The sequence below is a fragment of the Chelon labrosus genome (genome assembly GCF_963514085.1).
Source record: "Chelon labrosus genome assembly, chromosome: 3".
In the NCBI taxonomy this organism is placed as follows: Eukaryota; Metazoa; Chordata; class Actinopteri; order Mugiliformes; family Mugilidae; genus Chelon; species Chelon labrosus.
In genome coordinates, this window is record NC_140339.1 from 4551043 (window position 1) to 4568565 (window position 17523).

Consider the following 17523-nt stretch of genomic DNA (forward strand, 5'->3'; position numbering starts at 1 on the left):
TGCTATCAACAGATGTAAATACTTGTGTGTTTGTCCATCTTGTTTCTTTCTTGTAGCGGTATGCGATGGCGAGCTGCTTATCCCCACCGGTAGCTTTACAATAGTCAGGCTCGAGAGCGGCGTGTTGTCTTTTCTTGCAAGGTTGCAATTATTTTTTATTACTAATTGAAGGTTTTCTTTTTATTATCTGACCAAGGATAAAAAAAAAATGCAGGAAAAATAAAAGAGAAAAGCAGAAGACCTCTAAAAAATATGTATTGATAAATCTGGAGCTAATGAACAAACCACCAAAGGAATCTATAGCTGTTCTTGTGAGATTTATTTAAAATGAGCACCCAAACGGTCAGGTCAAAGACTTCCCGAGACATTGTGTTCACATGAATGAGCTGGATGGACGTGCATATGGACAACCTGCAGAGATAATGCCTCCGGGCACAGCTGCAGCCGGCACGGAGGCATTAAAAGCCGCGAATGTGTCATCAGACCCGACAGGTCCGAGATTTCTCGCGAGGCGGAAGATCACATTATGCGAAAATAGTGTCGCTCCCGTCATAACCGCATTATCTGTCACATGGAGTTCTGCTTCACGTCATTAAAACTAAAAAAAAAAGCGTTCCCCTTGAAAATTTTAGCGGCGGGAGAACAAGGAGGCCTTCGGTGGCCGGCGCAATTCAGTTTACACCATCTGCGCGAAACTCTTCAGGAAATGAACATTACGAGATTAAGCGCTCATTGAAAGAAGAAGAAGAAGAAAAAAAAAAGGGAATTTCCTGAAGTCATGAAATCGAGTTATTGTGAATCATTCCTGTATTTGTCAAATTGCTTAATGTGAGCTTGTGAAGCAAACGGCCATAAAATATGTAATGTGCAAGGTCGAGATATTTTTAGCCGAAGTGTTTTAGTTTACAGTCTCGTGGTGGAGATGCAAGGAGAGATTGGATGTAATACACACACACACACACACACATTCACACACACACACAAGCTTTATTTCATTTACTTTCTCCGTCCTACCTTCCTTCTGTCTCGTTCTAATCTCTCTCTCTCTATCCTCGGGGCAGGTTTTCTATTATGTGTCAACTCTTTGAACTCCTCCCACTGCCCTGCCCCAGTCATAAGACTATGATGTCATTGTACAGTACAGACAAACAGTGTCGGCTACAGTGAGCTGATCTCTCCCCCTCTCTCTCTCTGTGTCTCCTCTCTCTCTCTCTCTCTCTCTCCACTCAGCTACACAAAGGCTTCTAACTTGAGAACACATGATTTAAAGCATGACGCCAAAAGCTACGCTGCGTGTAAGAAATTAAACGGACGCGCAGAGACGAATTTCACTGGTAGAAAGCGCACAAAGCACCAAGGTTGTTGATTCTCCAAAGTTTTTCTCCTCAGAGTTTCTATTTTTTTTAATTAAAATGCAAATACGGCCACGACAACTCAAAAGACTCTCCTCAGATATGCCTTCATAAGACACCCTGTTTGGTGGTCTCGTAGCAATGCCTGCTCTTTTCGTCTCACTCCCGATTTCCACCCACCCCTGTGAGCTTCATTCTCTCCCTCCCTCCCTCCCTCCCTCCCTCCCTCCGTGCCAGAGTCTGATGCAATCCTTTGCAGAGGGCTGTAAATCCACGCCTGCATAAACTGTACCTCTCCTCTCCTCTCCCTCGCCTCTCTGCGCCGCCGCCGGTAGCTCAGCAGTCGGTACACACCACCGTGACATCATCAAGCTGCGCCTAAACACTTTTTTGTTTTTCCCCAACGCAAACAATGTGCATGTGTGAAATTAAAGGGGAGGCTTCATTCGCAGGTTGAGTTTCAGGTGTGAATTGATTATAATTTAATATTCAAATGGTGTTTTGGAAACATGACTGCAAAAATATAACCTTGATTTGTCTGAATTTCAAGTTATGTGTACATAACTGTGCAGCTGTGCATTAAGGTGGTTGTGGGAAAGCTGTAAAATATGAAGTGACCACAATTTATTTGTGTTTAGAAGTGACTGGAGAAGACAGACCCTGGTGTCACTATTAGATAGCTCAACAGAGATGGGGCGTTCACACGGAAGGAGGGTTAGGGTAGTTGATGGGATGTGGTTTAGGTTTAAAGGAAGGATATGTTGTAAACAAACACTTTTTTTTTTTTTTTTGCTGCCTTACCTTTTTCCCACCCTGCTTTTCCACCATGTCGGTGTTGAGTGGGAAGTGGTCCAGCTGGGGGGTTTTAGAACCCCCACCTTTGGGCATCGTTCAGCTCTCCCCACGCCAAGCTTCATTCACGCTGCCATTGCATCGTCATCGACCGTCTGCAACAAAAAGGGGAAGGGCAGAAAGAGAAAGAGAGAGAGAGAGAGGGAGGTTAGCACCTGGCCACTACGTTTTCATTGAAAACACATTTACACTGCTGCCAGACAATGCAGCCATTAGCGGTACATCAAGCACTCTATTTTCAACCATTACAGCCCTGCTCTGGAGGAAGAGCGTTTAAGAGGGAGGAGAGCTGCAGCTGTGGCAGGCAAAAAGGTTTATATGCTCTGCAGGCAAAGCCCCCCCCCCCCGCCACACACCCAACTACAGTAGAAGGACCAAAAGAGCAAGTAACATCTGCCTAAATATTTTAAGAACACGCATGTTTGTTTCAAGGCAAGAGAAAGTACATTTATGTGAAACAGGCGCACTATTTATATCGGATGTGTCGCAACAAAAAACATGATTATACAGGAATTTATAAATGACACACAGGCAGACTATGCAAGACATTGCATAACCCCCCCCCCATCACCTCACCCCACCCCACCCCTTGTTGGTGGGATACGGAGCAAGCTGGGAACAGCTGAGGAATGTCTCTTGGAACGTGACTGGCACGTCTCAACAAAAACCCAAACAGATACGAGCCGCCGTAGCCAGGCAACCCCTCGCATTCGTTGGATTTACTGTATACTACGTTACGCCATTAGCCGTATTCGCACGGGAATAGTTCTACCTGGGGACCTCAAGTCATTTTATAATAATTGCTGAGGTCGTCTGCAATTTTAATCCTGTGCAAATCAACCATGTACGTAATTTGTAAAGTTAAAAAAAACTCACTGCAAATTACCTACCCTGTTTCAAGTAACACAGAGGTCCTGTGATCTGATTTTTATGTTTTTAAGAGATTTGTTTGATTTGACACTTTTTTTAAAAGCCTCTTTTCACTTAAGAACTATGAAGGGCATGCAATAAATCAAAGTTCGGACAGATGTTAGGGTGCAGAGTCGAGATTTTGCTGACCCACTCTCAGAAAAAAGTCTCAGAACCATCAGTGTTGGATTTTATTTAATGATGCATTAACGTGTTCGTCACATCGGTAAAGGTGGAGCTGATTTAAATACCGACAGGTCTACAGTCTCATCACATCATGTTTAATTCTTAAAAATACAGTTTTTTTTTTAATTATTAATCCAAATTTGCAAAGAAACTAAACCTGTCAACAAGTGTAGACGTATAAAATGTCCTCTGACGTGCAGTGGAGTGAAGCAGAAAGTAGCAGACACATCACAGCCGTGCAGTAGACTTGAGTAAAACACAGAGTTTCATTGTCCCGTGTAAGCGCGGCACACGAAATGCAGACGTAGGGGGGTAATTTTAAATCACACGAGGTGAAACTAATCCCGTTACAGTCACTTAAGAAGACGGACCAGCGTCTTCATACAACAAGTCAACCTGGTATGAGTTAACTGTAAACGATGCGACTTGAGAGAGTTTTCTAGTTTAGACAGTTTAATCTGCTGCGTCCTCTGTGTCATATTTTTGTCCCAAGTACACAATAATATGTGCATTACTATCCGCTGCCTTCTTTCACGGCCTTCTGCTTCACAGGTCCCATGAATTAATCATACATTCCACCCCTAGATTCTCTCCTCCATAATGCACTTTCTCCTCTGAGTGCGTCCAAGTATGATCATCCCTGTGACTGACTGAGTGAACAGATGAGACCATGGCTGCGTTATTATTATTATTTTTCCCCCTCCTCTCTTCTCTCTCTCTCTACTCCGAGACACTGGCACTCCTATCTTCCCTGGCGCCACTTCCATCTCCCCCTCCCCTCCCTCCTTCTCTTCTTCCATTCCCTCTGCAGTTATCCTATTCAAAGACTGCTATTTATATCCCTCCAGTCAAGTCAGTCAAGACAGCCAACCAGCAAACCAGATAGGGACACAACTACAGTAAATGTATTGCGCGCCCCCCCCTCCTCCCTTTTCACTGCCGTGTGGAAAAAGGGGAACGGCAAATCGCGAGCTCCTTCCTCTCTCCTATGGATCACTGTTACTCCCTCGTCGCTGCTAGCAGGCACTCGCTGCAACCCCCCACCTCTCACCGCGCCGAACAAAGTGACAGGAAGGTCGTCGGCTCGCAGGAATAAACAAACCTCGCAGCGACACACACACACAGACGCACACTTCAAACTGGGTCAGCTGGGCTTCGAGAACAATAATCTCTGCACTATTTTGGGACCACTATGATGGACGGTTATGGCGACAGAGCATTTCGCCCCGATATGCGAAACACAGGAAAATTATGTTAGCAATCACTCAAAGGCACACATGGAGAGGAAACCCTGGCCAAAACCACAGGCCTCATTTCCTGTGTAATTCCATCCCAATCAAAAGATACATAACGTCTGCTAACAGTGTGTGTGTGTGTGTGCGTGTGCGCGTCTCGTTTGGTAAAGTGTTGTCAGCTCTAAGTAGTTGATTCATTCCACATGTGCTGTTGTGTGTACATGAGCGTGTGGGCACGTAAACAAATCTCTGCCAAAATAGAGTTGGGTAAAGCAACCGACGTCCCTGCAACAGAGAAGGATCCGATGCAACGTTCAGTTGCTTAACGACAACAAACAAAACATCCTTCATGCAGGCTTTGTAGAGGAGTTGCTGTGTAGCTGGTTGCACCAACGATAAATCTAAAAGCTCCAGCATAATGCATAGCACAGACGAGCCACAGCACATGCTGCAAGGGAGAGGACAGACAAAAATACACAGTGCCAGTCGTATTATGTAAAGATTAGGTTGTAGTGGGGTATGGGGGAATGTTCAGACCTTGCATTAAGGTCCGATCTGGGCAAACCGATCGCACGTGGCCCGCTTTAGGTACGCGTGTTCAGATGTGACATTAACGTGGGCCTTCAGATCCGATCTCAGTTTCTCCGTATGCAACATCACCTTGGGTGCAGTAGAATACTTTATTTAACAGGTACCGTGTCTAATGGATCTCTACCGCCGCTCCAGAACCGAGAACAGCTCTGTTTTATGTGTGCATGACTTTGGCTTCACGTCGTTAAGTTATTATTTAATGATCTGGGCCCTGACGTTAGTTAGACCTGCACAAAACTCAGATTATAACTCCAACCCTTGAGGTTTCTGTACAGATGCGGTAAATGAGGAAATACATAACTTAACCACACATGGCTCCCTATACGTGAACGCGATCACTCAAACACTTTCAAACTGTTTCATTTGTAAATTCTTACTTAGATGTATTTATTTTTTAGTTAGTTAACAGCTACAAGGAGAGGATATTTTAAAAGACTGATGCAGGAGCCCCCCTGTTGAGTATAGGTAGTCTTAAATGCAACTTCACACAACCAAAGGAATGCAGACACATGCGACCCAGACAACCATGTGGTCAGAGATCGGATCTCTCAAAATGGGATCTTAATGCATCCCGGGGGTGTTCACACCTGTTTTTTATGTGACTGGATCGCCCAGATCGGATCTTAATGCAACGTCTGAACGGGCCCCTAATAGCCAGTTACGTTGGGGATTAGTCTAGACTGACGGACATGCTATAACTTAGCTTGGAAAGTCTAATAAGGTAAACATAGATGTCAGGATATCTCTAGTTATTGCACCGAACTCGATACTGGGAAACTGGGAGTTGCTTCTATGGAGGATGATGTGAATATCCGTTTTCTTTTATGAGCTAAAGTCTCACTAAGAACAAGATGAAAATCACCAACAATGCTTGATCAAAGAACATTTCTGCCTTTATGTTGTAACAGCCATTAAATGGAAAATTAAGTATTTACAACTTGGCAAGAAATGTAAAACTCAGATATGTAATTGCTAGGTTGAGAACACATGTTCAGCGATATACAGGAGCTGGTAAACAAACAGTTTGAAGTTGAACTTGGGACAGCAGCAATAACATACATTTGCGTGGGAAATGAGTTTTAGTTAAATATTTAAACCGGGCGACGGGATTTAAGACTCGAGCAACCCGCTGACTGTTGTCTGCTGACGGTTCCGCCGTCGTCTGTTGGAGTTTCAATGTTTTATGCATAAAGTCAGTCAACTTAGACGCGGCCGTGGAGATGATAACTGCTGCAGAGAGGAGTGGTAAGAGGTGAGCTAGAAAAGCAATCACCTCCAAGTGAAGCACAGGACCTGCCAGTACTATTCCCCGTCCCTTCTTTCTCCCTCGAATAAACACACACACACACACACACCTTTCTGCCCATGTTCCCTGTTCCTTCCTCTCTTCCTCCTCTCCTGTAGCATCCTCTCTATCCTCTGAGCCACTCCCTCTGCGGTCAGATAGAGGCCAACACTTCAGCATATTGCAGCATACTGTGTGTGTGTGTGTGCACTCGTAGATGCACTAGCACAAACCACAACTACACTTACTTACTTGGGCATTCAGGTTGACTTCAAGACTGATTTCAGAACCTGCCGTCCAAAACCTAAACCACTGCGCAACAACGGTTTCACATCATGGGAAACAATCATTTGAATAACAACCATTAATATTTTTCCAGTGGTACGTCACGTGCAGACGACTCTGCAGCTAGCAGATATTCTAACTAGCGGCAGCCTTAGCCTCCAGAGCATATTCAGTGCGCGAATATGCGTAACTGCAGCCATATTCGGTAACAGTCCAAGCAGCTTTATTTCTTTTAAAGCATGAGAAGGGATATTAGTTTTCCTTGCAAAAAATAAAATCCTAGGATAGTGTCTGACGGATAAAACGAGTGCGCAGTCATGAATTTGCACAGCTTTAAAAAGGCACTTTGCAAGAATAAAACTGGTACTTTAGCTTCAGACTTCTGCTGCACAAAAATATCCTAAAAAAAAAAAACCCAGGGACCGTTTGCTACCACACCAAATTTTAGCTTGGCAAAGGATTCTGCAACAACAGACACTCCTGATTCTGAATGAGGGGGGGGTAAAAATGAAAGCAATGGAAGGCCGCAAAGATGCAAACACAGCTGACGAGAAGTGAAAGTACAGGTGCAAAGATGAAACGCTGCTGTTTTTCTACAACCCCGCGCCACTCCCAGCGCATGACTCTTCTCGCTGTACGCAACAAAAACACACCTCAAATGTTCCACACTTGACAGCTGAGAAACACAGCAGCTGCACGCAGGGATGGGCACGCCGCTCCGTCTGCGCTCGCGTTTGTAACGGAGCCCTGTTGCGTGTTGCGCAATCGGACACGAAATCGGCGGCGCACTCCCCGGGAGACGGGCTGCGGCTGAGACGCAGTACCACGACAACAAAACAAAATGTTACACAGGCCGAGCGCCCTCACACATGAGATATCTATTCTGAAAACAGTGTTCTGATGAGTTCAGGTCAGATCTTGCGCTATAGCCCAAAGGCAACGACCCACCAGTGTGCACTGGAATAACTTACAATTACAGAAATAAAGAAATAAATAAAGAAAACGCTGCTTTGGAAACAGTTTTTGAAGGATTTATTGCTCATCTGTCATGATTTATAAATCTAGATCCAGTCTAAGAGTAATAAGTCAGTCAGTGGCAACCTCAAAAGTCCTGCTTTGTGTTTACTTAGAGCGAATGGACCTTACTTTAGATGATCACAAACATGTGGCAGTGAAAAATGAATTTCTAGCTCTCTTATTCCAAACAGGCACCAGCACACAAGTCACCAAGCTATCCACACACAGAAACCAAACAAGGTATGGAAGAGCATCAATTAAACTGAATATTGATTTTATTTGTGACAGTATTTGCTGTTAAATTTACATTTATTACTTCTGTCTACTGTGATCCAGACCCAGTTTATGCATTTGTTTACCTTGCAGTCTATTGACATGCTATGCAGGGGGATTGTCTTATAGAAAGACGACGACAGCAGCCCCAGCAGCAGCAGCAGCTAGCTAGCCTGTTTGGTGTGCAAATAAAGCCAGCCTGCCTCGGCTGCTGTATCCTGGCAACCGAAGCCCAGCTTGGCTGCTCAGTCCCTGACCTGGGCCCATTCACTTCATTATAAACCTGTGCAGAGGAGGGGAGACTGACACACGAACGCACACACAGCGTGTGCTAATGCATACACAAGCGCCGAGGAGGTAAGATGCATTATGCTCCAACAGAAAATGTGTACTCACAAAAGGGGCAGAGAGAGGAGCAGCGTGCTATTATAGTTCAGTGTATATATACGAGTCTACAAATGTATACAGGTTTATTGTGGTAGCTCACAGATACAATACACTGTGTAATTTTCCTAACTGCTCTGTATTTCGAGAAAAAAGGTTCTGGTCAAATTTTCTCAAGTTCCTTCTCCTTCTAAGCTGAGGTCATCACGCTTTATATCAAAATATATTTGAAATGTGAATGAGTGGGAGTGGTCCTATTATCCACGGGGTTCTAGGGGTAAAGAGAGAGAGAGCAGGAGAGCAAGAGAGGAGTGAGATGTGGGGAGGAATCCAATCACTTGGTTTAATTTTCTATTCTGAGCACGTTCGCTCTCCCTTACACCTCTCTGTTCCATCCAATAACAGCTCAGGGGTTGCTGCCTGCCTGCCTGCCTGCCTGCCTGCCTGCCTGCCTGCCAGTCTGGTAAATCATGCTGTCTTTGCCAGTGACCTCACTAAGATAGCGGCAGGCCTGTATGTGTGTGCAGCTCGGCTGTAAGAAAGGCCAGAGACAATCTTGTGCTTTTCTGGCTCTCTCCTCTCCAATCCCTCAGCTTCATCAGCGCTCTGACTCATTCTCATTTCTTCCCCCTCGCCTCTCTGAGTACTTCTCTCTCTCTCTCATCTGCCTTTCTCTCTATTTTCAACATCTCTCTCGCTCTCTCTCTCGCTCTCCCTTTCCTCTCTCACAGGCAAAAGCCTGACATTGCCACAGCAATGTGTGAGCGAGCACACATGCGCACACACACACACAAGCACACAGAAAGCCTGTTGCCTAGCAACTAAAGGATGAGACAGATGCAGGCCTATCAAGAGAAGCTAGTGAAAGAACTGTGGACACGGAGAGAGAGAGAGAGAGAGAGAGGGAGCCTATTCATAGAAGAGTGCCTCTGCATATCAACCTCAAGCAATGAGGATTCAATCACTTTATGACCTTTGGATCAACGTTTGACCAAAGAAAGCCGTCTCACCCATTCACAGACTTGAAAGTGTTAACAAGCACCTCGCACAGTTAGTTGTATACTGTCAATTTACACAAAAATTTGTACAGTGCAAAGCAGGCACAAGAGGTTTAGCAGTCAAAAAACCATAAATACAGTGATTACAGCATCAAGAGGATCAGCCAGTGTAAGAAGGACCACCAGTACGTCAGACACAGACAGAAACTGCACTTCAAACTCTGCATTATCTGCTCCAATTCTCTGGGTAGCTTGGCCTTATTTCACATGCCCCCAACCCCCCTGACGGAGCGGCTGTCAAGCAGGATGGATGGAAACAACAACAGTGTGTACGGGGAAACCCAACTTCCCTTGAAGGGAATACAACTAAGATGATAATTGGTTATTTTGCCACCAACATCGCCATTAAAAAAGCTTCCAGCGCTACATAAAATGCAGGACTGGTACACCGCACAAATCAGATACCGTGTTTTCCCATTTCTAAAAACATAAAAACAGTTCTTTCTTTCCTGCTCTTCAACAGCAATTAGTGCAACTTGCTATGTAGGCTACTACGGACTGTTTGAAGGGTTGTCAATTTCAACACCAGCCATCCAATGAAGCATTTTAAGACGCTTCACTTGAAGGGGTGAGATGAGTTCACCAAGGCACAAAAAAAAACAAAAAAAAGACAAAGGACAGCAAAGTGGATGACGCAAAACATTTTACAGCCCAAATGCGACGTAGATAACAAAATGAATTTATATCTGAAGGCAGAGTCTGCGACATTATATTTGATAAGCTGATCTGCTGAGTTCATTCAGTGGTGAACAATGCATCAACTGTTGTGCATCAGCCATTAACAAAATTACCTAATAAAGACTTTCAGGGAGCATAATACAGCTACTGTCTGCTGTAACATTTCAAATTATGAATATTGCTTCCAATTTCCTGAATTGATTTCATTTGAAAATATATCGCCTGATGTGGAGATGTCATTGACTTTTAAATCCAACATGCCGCCAACTCTTTAGGCTTCCTGTCATGTTTCAGATCTCACTCCCACGTGGAGCAAACTAATTCATCTGGACGCCGCACAGATGTTGAGGATGACTACATTTGTTGTGTCGCTCCTCTGTCCATCGCCACGTAAAAGAAACCCGCCCCACTGACCCCAGCAGATGTTTGACGGGGCACAATCAACTCCCGAGGAAGCGATCCCACACCGAATTCCCACTTCCGCTTTTCCTCCAGACTAATCCAGCCTTCTTGTGTAAGCAGAAAATAGCTAATTAAATGTCTATCTGAACATGAGCAGCCAAGACAAGTCAGATAGCTGTGCAAAAATCACAGCAACAACATGGACGGACAACGTAAGAAGCAGAGACGGCAATAAACAGGAAGAGAAAACCAAGGAACTCATGGCCTCTGTGGATCAGGCTTGTTCCGGTGCATCCCACACAGATGCTTGATCAGTTTGGGATCTAGTGAATCTGGAGGCCAGGTCAACACCTTGTGCTGTTCTTCATGTTTTTGGTCTGGTCTAGGTGGGCGCTACAGACATGAAGTTTCCCAGCAGAACATTGAATTGTCACAAGATGATTAACGGTATTTACTTCTTCTCGTCATAATGTTGTGGCTCATCGGCGTAGAAGTAGCGCAGTAGGACTAGGAGAAACAGTACTTCACACTTCTGCATGTTTCTTATTAACATACCGAGGAAGTGACAGCAAACACGACTTGAATCTTGAATCTAATAAGTCTAGATCCAATTTAAACCACGCGAGCAAGCACCACGCGTGAACACCAAAGGCTGGAGTGCACCCCGTGCCTCGTACATCATTTGCAGCCTCTTGCATTCAGTTCATCAATTCAAGAGAGTGGGCGTTCAGTGTATAAGGGCTGCTGCTGCTGCTGCTGCTGCTGCTCGTGTTGGGGATGCACAGCATTCATTACGAAATGTCAGCTCTGGCTTCAGCGCTCCGCTCGCAAAGAAAACACAACCTTTCCAAAAAACAAAACAAAACAAAAAAAGCCTCTTAACGAAGGCAAGCCACGTTTTTTTTTTATCATAAAACTTGTAAAAGTAACAAGAAAATGAAAGATTTACTGTCACAAAAGGGGAAGACCGAACGCCCGTTTGGTTTTAACTTGGACAGATAATCTAATCTTACTCAAACTTGGCATATTACTGAATAACAGACGCGAGAAAAACAAAGTCTAAAGATGTTTTATTTCGACTCACAATAATGGAGATGGCACGTGTCCAGAGTCCCAGGCCAGATCTGAACACATGATATAATGGTTATGTGGTGTACACTTGAGCTGACGAGAGTAATGAGAAAACCCCAGCTGGCCATTATAGTAAAGCACTGTATTGTGCAATGTATTAAGACGCGAGCGTGTGATCCAGATCATTATGCCCCTACAAGAACAGATAAAAGATTGAATCTATGCGCGCCTGCTTTGAGAGGGAACATGAATGAGCGAGTGTCTATGTACACAAGGAAAAGTGCGCGTGGTAGTAGAATGTGAGGCACGGTGACTGGATCTACATTAATTAAGGATTACGTGAGGAGGTAAAAATAAATGCAGAGCAGAGGGAGCAAGCCGGGATAGATAATGAACAGAGTGAGAGAAAGGCGAGGGAGGAGAGGCACAGAGGGTGGATATGACCTTTCCACAGATGAGCATCATTATGTCTCCAAAACGCGCACACACACACACACAGTCGCACAGATGTAAAAACTGCCTTCATTTAAAATGCATTTCGAGTTTTTGAAGCAGTCTGAACACGGCGATGCACTTCTTATATAATGTTTGGTCAGAAAACTGTTGTCTTAAGCCATGGAGCAGATATCATAGACGTGCGGTTCTGATTCGTTTAGTAATGCACATGTGTTTTATTCTTGTACACTTCGGTTAAAGAAGATCTGTTCAGAGTAGAAACTCTCTGCTCGTCGGACCGTTTTGCATAATGACTTGGTATTGACTTGCTTCACTGAAGAACCGGGTTTCTGCTGCACTGGAGGTTGTTTTTCCCCTGCAGTGAACACATGTAAAATAGACAGCCTGTCAATGGCAGAGCTCACATACACCGATCAGGCATAACATTATGACCACCTTCCTAATATTGTGCAGGTCTCCCCTTGTGCCTCCAAAACAGTTGTGACTCATCAAGAGAATGGACATGGGCCTTCTGAGGGTGTCCTGTGGTGCCTGGTAACAGGATGTTGTTAGTAGGGGGGGTCTTTGAGGGGAGGGGCCTCTGTGGATCATCCCACAGAGAGTTGATTAGTTTGGGATCTGGTGAATTTGGAGGCCAGGTCAACACCTTTAGTTGTTCCTAAAGTGTTTTTGTGCGTTTTGTGTCTGTGTCAGGCTGCATCCTGCTGGGGATGGCTGCTGCCATCAAGGAGTGTCATTGCTATGGGGTGGGGGGGTGCCTGGTCTGGTCTAGGTGGGTGCTACATGTCTAAGGAACATCCACATGAATAAATGCCAGGTCCAAATGTTTCCCAGCAGAACACTGAACTGTCACAAGATGGTTTAAATGTTATTTACCATCTCCTGAACCCTGTCAGTGGTTTTAATGTTGCGGCTGATCAGAGTACACTATATAAAAAAAGAGTTTTTACAACATAACAACTTCATGATCATCTTTATAACAATAAAAGCCACAATGGGAAGGGATCCTATGAGAAACTCTAGCTCAAACAGCTAAATAAACATTATTCACACCAACAGCTAATATGCTAATGTGCTATAATAATAATAATAATAATAATAATCACTGCCCCAATGTGCTTCCTAAACAGCCAACATAAGGTGCTTTCTTTTCCAGCATCTGTCTCCTATCTGTCCTTGTGTAACAGCAGCACAAGCAAACACAAGCTCGTTCATACAGAAGGTTGAGAGAAAGAGGACAGCTACCACCGCAAACTTTACAGAGTAACCTTATGAAAGACACAGCGTACTGATACGTACTTATATGAAGGTCTGAACACGTGAAAATACTAAAATAAGGTGGAAAATAACATTTATAGAAAAGAAATATCCAATGGCACAAACTTTTCTCTTTTAAACGCAGCGTTCAGTGTTTGTTGTTGTTTCGGTGCAGCCTTTGCCTGAGTGGACTTCTTTATGGCGAATCAAGCAGGTAGTATTGAATAACGATCTCCAACTCCCACCTCGTCAAACATCCACATTGCGTTTTTACAAATTTCCGTCTGAGTGACTTCATCTGGTTTAATCACGTGATTTTGGTTGCTCTTCTTCTACTTAGATCTTTGGCAGCTTTGACGCTAACCGCCACCAAAACAGAAAAGGTTGTTTCAACGTTGCAGGGATGTGGTTTTGGTTCATGGCAGACCTAAAGTAAGAAGCCTGATGCTAATCTAATCATTTCATAAACGCCTGGATCGGCCCCGATACCGATCAGGACATCCACAGTTAGAAATAAACTTCAAGTACAGGTGAAAACCCCTCTGACACAGAATAGCTGATATATCACAACCGTTCTCTTAAATATTCTGCTGCACTGCTTCCTGCTATTACAGGAGAAAGGGACCAACAGATGACTTGGCATATATGAAGACAGAGGTAAAGGACAACCAGCAGCAAAGACCAGCAGCAGCCAGACAAAGCCACCTGATCCCTAGAATGACAGAGGAACGAAAGCAAAGCCAGATCGGGACAAGCTACAATCACAGGGGCCGCAAATAAGAGCAGCTAGGCCTACGAATCCTTCCTCAGACACACAGCACGCACGTGGGTGCAGCGTAGCCGGGGACCAAACAGAATGTTAATGCTGTCCTGGTGCAGAGGGGGTGGAGGGAGGCAGGATCCCAGATGAATTATAAATCACTGGGCAGGGCCGGATAGAGGGATGGAAGGATGGAGGGATGAAAGGCCCGCTACTGCAGAGCACAGCCAGCTGAGGGGTGGGGCGGCGCCTGCTTAAACAGGGGGCAGGGAACCGATGCCACACTGAGGCAGCGGGGAAGGCATGTGAATATTATTCAGAAACGTACGCTCGTAGTCAACGCTTCTTAATAATAAGGATACGCAGGGTGGATTTGTGTGTCGGGATACATTTGCCTACAAGTGTATTCGCAGATCAGGCATAACATTATGTCCACCTTCCTAGTATTGTGTAGGTTTCCCTTGTGCCTCCGAAACAGCTGTGACTCATGAGAGACTGGACATGGGCCTTCTGAGGGTGTCCTGTTTTGCACCACGGTGAAGGAAGTGGGCATTTGGTCAAACAAAAGAGACATTTATCACACCTTATACTCTGCGACTCGTGACTAACATTATCCACCAATTTTTCCCTCCTTCAAAAATAGGTACTGAAATAATAATCACCAGATTCTGACTTGTAGGAAAAGCACAAAGGTCTTAATTATGGCTGCATTCCACAAAGGGAAGGTCCTGCTGCTGTGAATTCTGGTTTCCTGCCACGACTTACTGGCACACTTGATGGAACTGAGCCATCATTACTAGATCCGAGCGTGTTTTTACTGTGACGAGCGAAAACGTCTGGGTAAACGAGCAGTGTCTCAGATGAAGCGGTTCCACTAACATCTTATCCAACGGTGGAACAAATCCTTGGTTACAACATTTGTCTTTTTTTTTTTTTCCCCAAACACCTTATATCACCAGCAATCACTTCAGAAGAAAATCATTCCAACTATAATCACGCGTTTTCTGGTATTTTTAGACCTAGACGTCCACTTCGCAGGTTGTGCCAACTTAGCAGTGCAGCTACGGTACAATCAATTGCAGTGTACATGCATAATTTGTGTACTTTGAGTTTGGTCAAGACTAAAAACAAGTCACATAAAAATATCCCCTCTGATAATAAACACGTTCAACAGATAGGCAGACAAACAAACAAACAACTAGCCGTGGCTGGACACGCTCATTCACAAAGGGACAATCAATAAACTCATCAGATTGGACAAAAAGGACCTAATTAGTGGTTTGAGGAAAGTGCTGTTCAGGACGCCTCAAACGGTCATCAGCGAGGCCACAGAGCAGCCACGTGTCTATGCTCCTTCACCACCCACCCACTGGGTTTTCCCTGTGAATCTCTAACAACAAACAAACAGTCACCGAGATCTGTTTACGTACGAGCAGCGAGTACGACGCGGACAATGATTAACCTTTACAACGTACGGTGTTGTAAAATGGATATTGCTTTTATCACTAACCATAAACAGGTATCTGCAACTAGCAACGCAGCATACGGGGACACAATCTCACAGTTTGATTTGAAAGCTTGGTAGTCGGGATACCATTCAGATTGGATTTTAATTAGTAGTAAGCAGGCTAAGCAAGCTAGTCCAGTCGACCCTAACCCCCAGCAACATGTTCCAGCTCATCAGGGGGAAAGTCTTGATGCGTTGCTATGCTACATGAGACATATGCGCATGTTCTGGGTGGATCCCAGAGGAAAACCTAGACTTGAAGGTTTGACGTCAGGTTCTCCACTAGAGTTAGTTTGTAACCAAATGCTTGCAGTTTTGAAAATGAACTTCTACAGCAATCAGCCACAACATTAAAACCACTTACAGGAGATGTAAATAACATTCACCATCTTGTGACAATTCAATGTTCTGCTGGGAAACTTTTGGACCGGGCATTCATTCATGTGAGTGTTACTTGGACATGTAGCACCCACCTAGACCAGACCAGACCAGACCTGGCCTCTCAATTCACTAGATCCCAAACTGATCAAGTATCTGTGGGATGATCCACAGAGGCCCCTCTCCTCATGTCGATTCTCTGATGAGTCGCAACTGTTTCGGAGGCACAAGGGAGACGATACTGGGAAGGTGGTGATAATGTTATGCCTGATCGGTACAGATACATCTAGTATGTGCCTGCTGTACATATACAATGCTTATAGTTGTCTTTTTCATTCTGCCAAACAAATAATGTCGACTAACAGTACTCCACAGTTTTTCTCTTCACCCACTCCGAGTGACAACATATCACAAGGTCCCACCAGTCAAATGCTCAAGTTTCGCTATAAAAAGAGCTGCTGCAACCCAATTTAGGAGCAGTGCAAGTGGAGAACACACATAATTCTTCCTGATCTGAACTACACAAATAGAGCTTGGCAAATTATTCGAATACGTTTTCCTACCGGGCCACTACGGCTCTAAAAAAAACAAAACAACAACTGAACCTTCCTCTGTCGGTCAAGCAACACAACACAACCCGTTTACATGCAGGTTTTGAATGAGCATCTGTTTATCTCTCAGTCTGTAAGTGTCTGTTTGTGAGTGTGCGTGTCTAAGTGTGTACGTCTGTGGGTACTAGATCTCCATCTTCGTCCAGAATGGAAAATGCAATAACTGAAAGAGGCACTACCCTGAGGGAATTGTTCTTCCGGTGTTCACAAGGTATCACTCCTTCGCATCTAAGCCTGCACACAGACGTGCACGAGAAACACACACACTCACACACACCCAGACAACAGCTATCAACATATGTAGGCAATTTAAGCCAATTAAAGCTTTAACCCGTAGCCCACTGGAGCCCTACCGCAGAGGTAACACAAACAGTTTTCATGTAAGAGAAGACAATGGATTATAAAAAAAAAAAAAGAGAGGACATCTTACAACAGAGAAGAGAAGGGGGTGAAGTCATATATTATTAGAAAACAGCGGTGGTTTTCTCGTCTTGGGCCATTTCCCTTTTCAATTCCCCATTTCTCAAAGCCACCACCCGATGCATATCTCTAATAGAAGTTTAAGCACCAGTGCAGTTCTTTAATGATGATGTCTTTTGCGGTCAGCACCAACTCCGTGTCGTGACCTTAAACAAAACATAGACGACACTGCAGCTTTTGAGGCAGAGGTGTAGCACGCAACCGGGAACTTAGCTGAGAGAAGAGTGGTGGTTTGGCACTTTAGTACTTAATCAATAATAAAACATTCAAAAAATAAAGCAATATAAGAGATAAATGTGTGGAGAAACAATAAGAAAGTATGATATTGATGTTCCACTCAAGCATGAACAGATTGTGTAATGTACTTGAGGAGTGGCCCCGTGTAAGTTGATGAGTGCAGCACACAGAGTAACATAATAGAAATCCTAACTGAGGTGCAATCCGTCAGCTCTCTGTGTTAGCCGGCTACGCTAAAACTCTTCGCTAGCTCTGAACG

General features: G+C 44.4%; 1 protein-coding gene across 2 annotated transcripts in view; it reads right to left on the reverse strand.

The window, feature by feature from the left end:
* ankrd11 (ankyrin repeat domain 11) overlaps nt 1-17523 on the reverse strand; it is a 97182-nt gene that overhangs the window by 20673 nt on the left and 58986 nt on the right. For both annotated transcript variants that reach the window (XM_084541400.1, XM_084541399.1), the window contains exon 3: nt 2154-2299. In XM_084541400.1, coding sequence (XP_084397526.1) covers nt 2154-2240 — 87 coding nt within the window. In that variant the 5' untranslated portion in view covers nt 2241-2299. The remainder of the gene's footprint in view (nt 1-2153; nt 2300-17523) is intronic.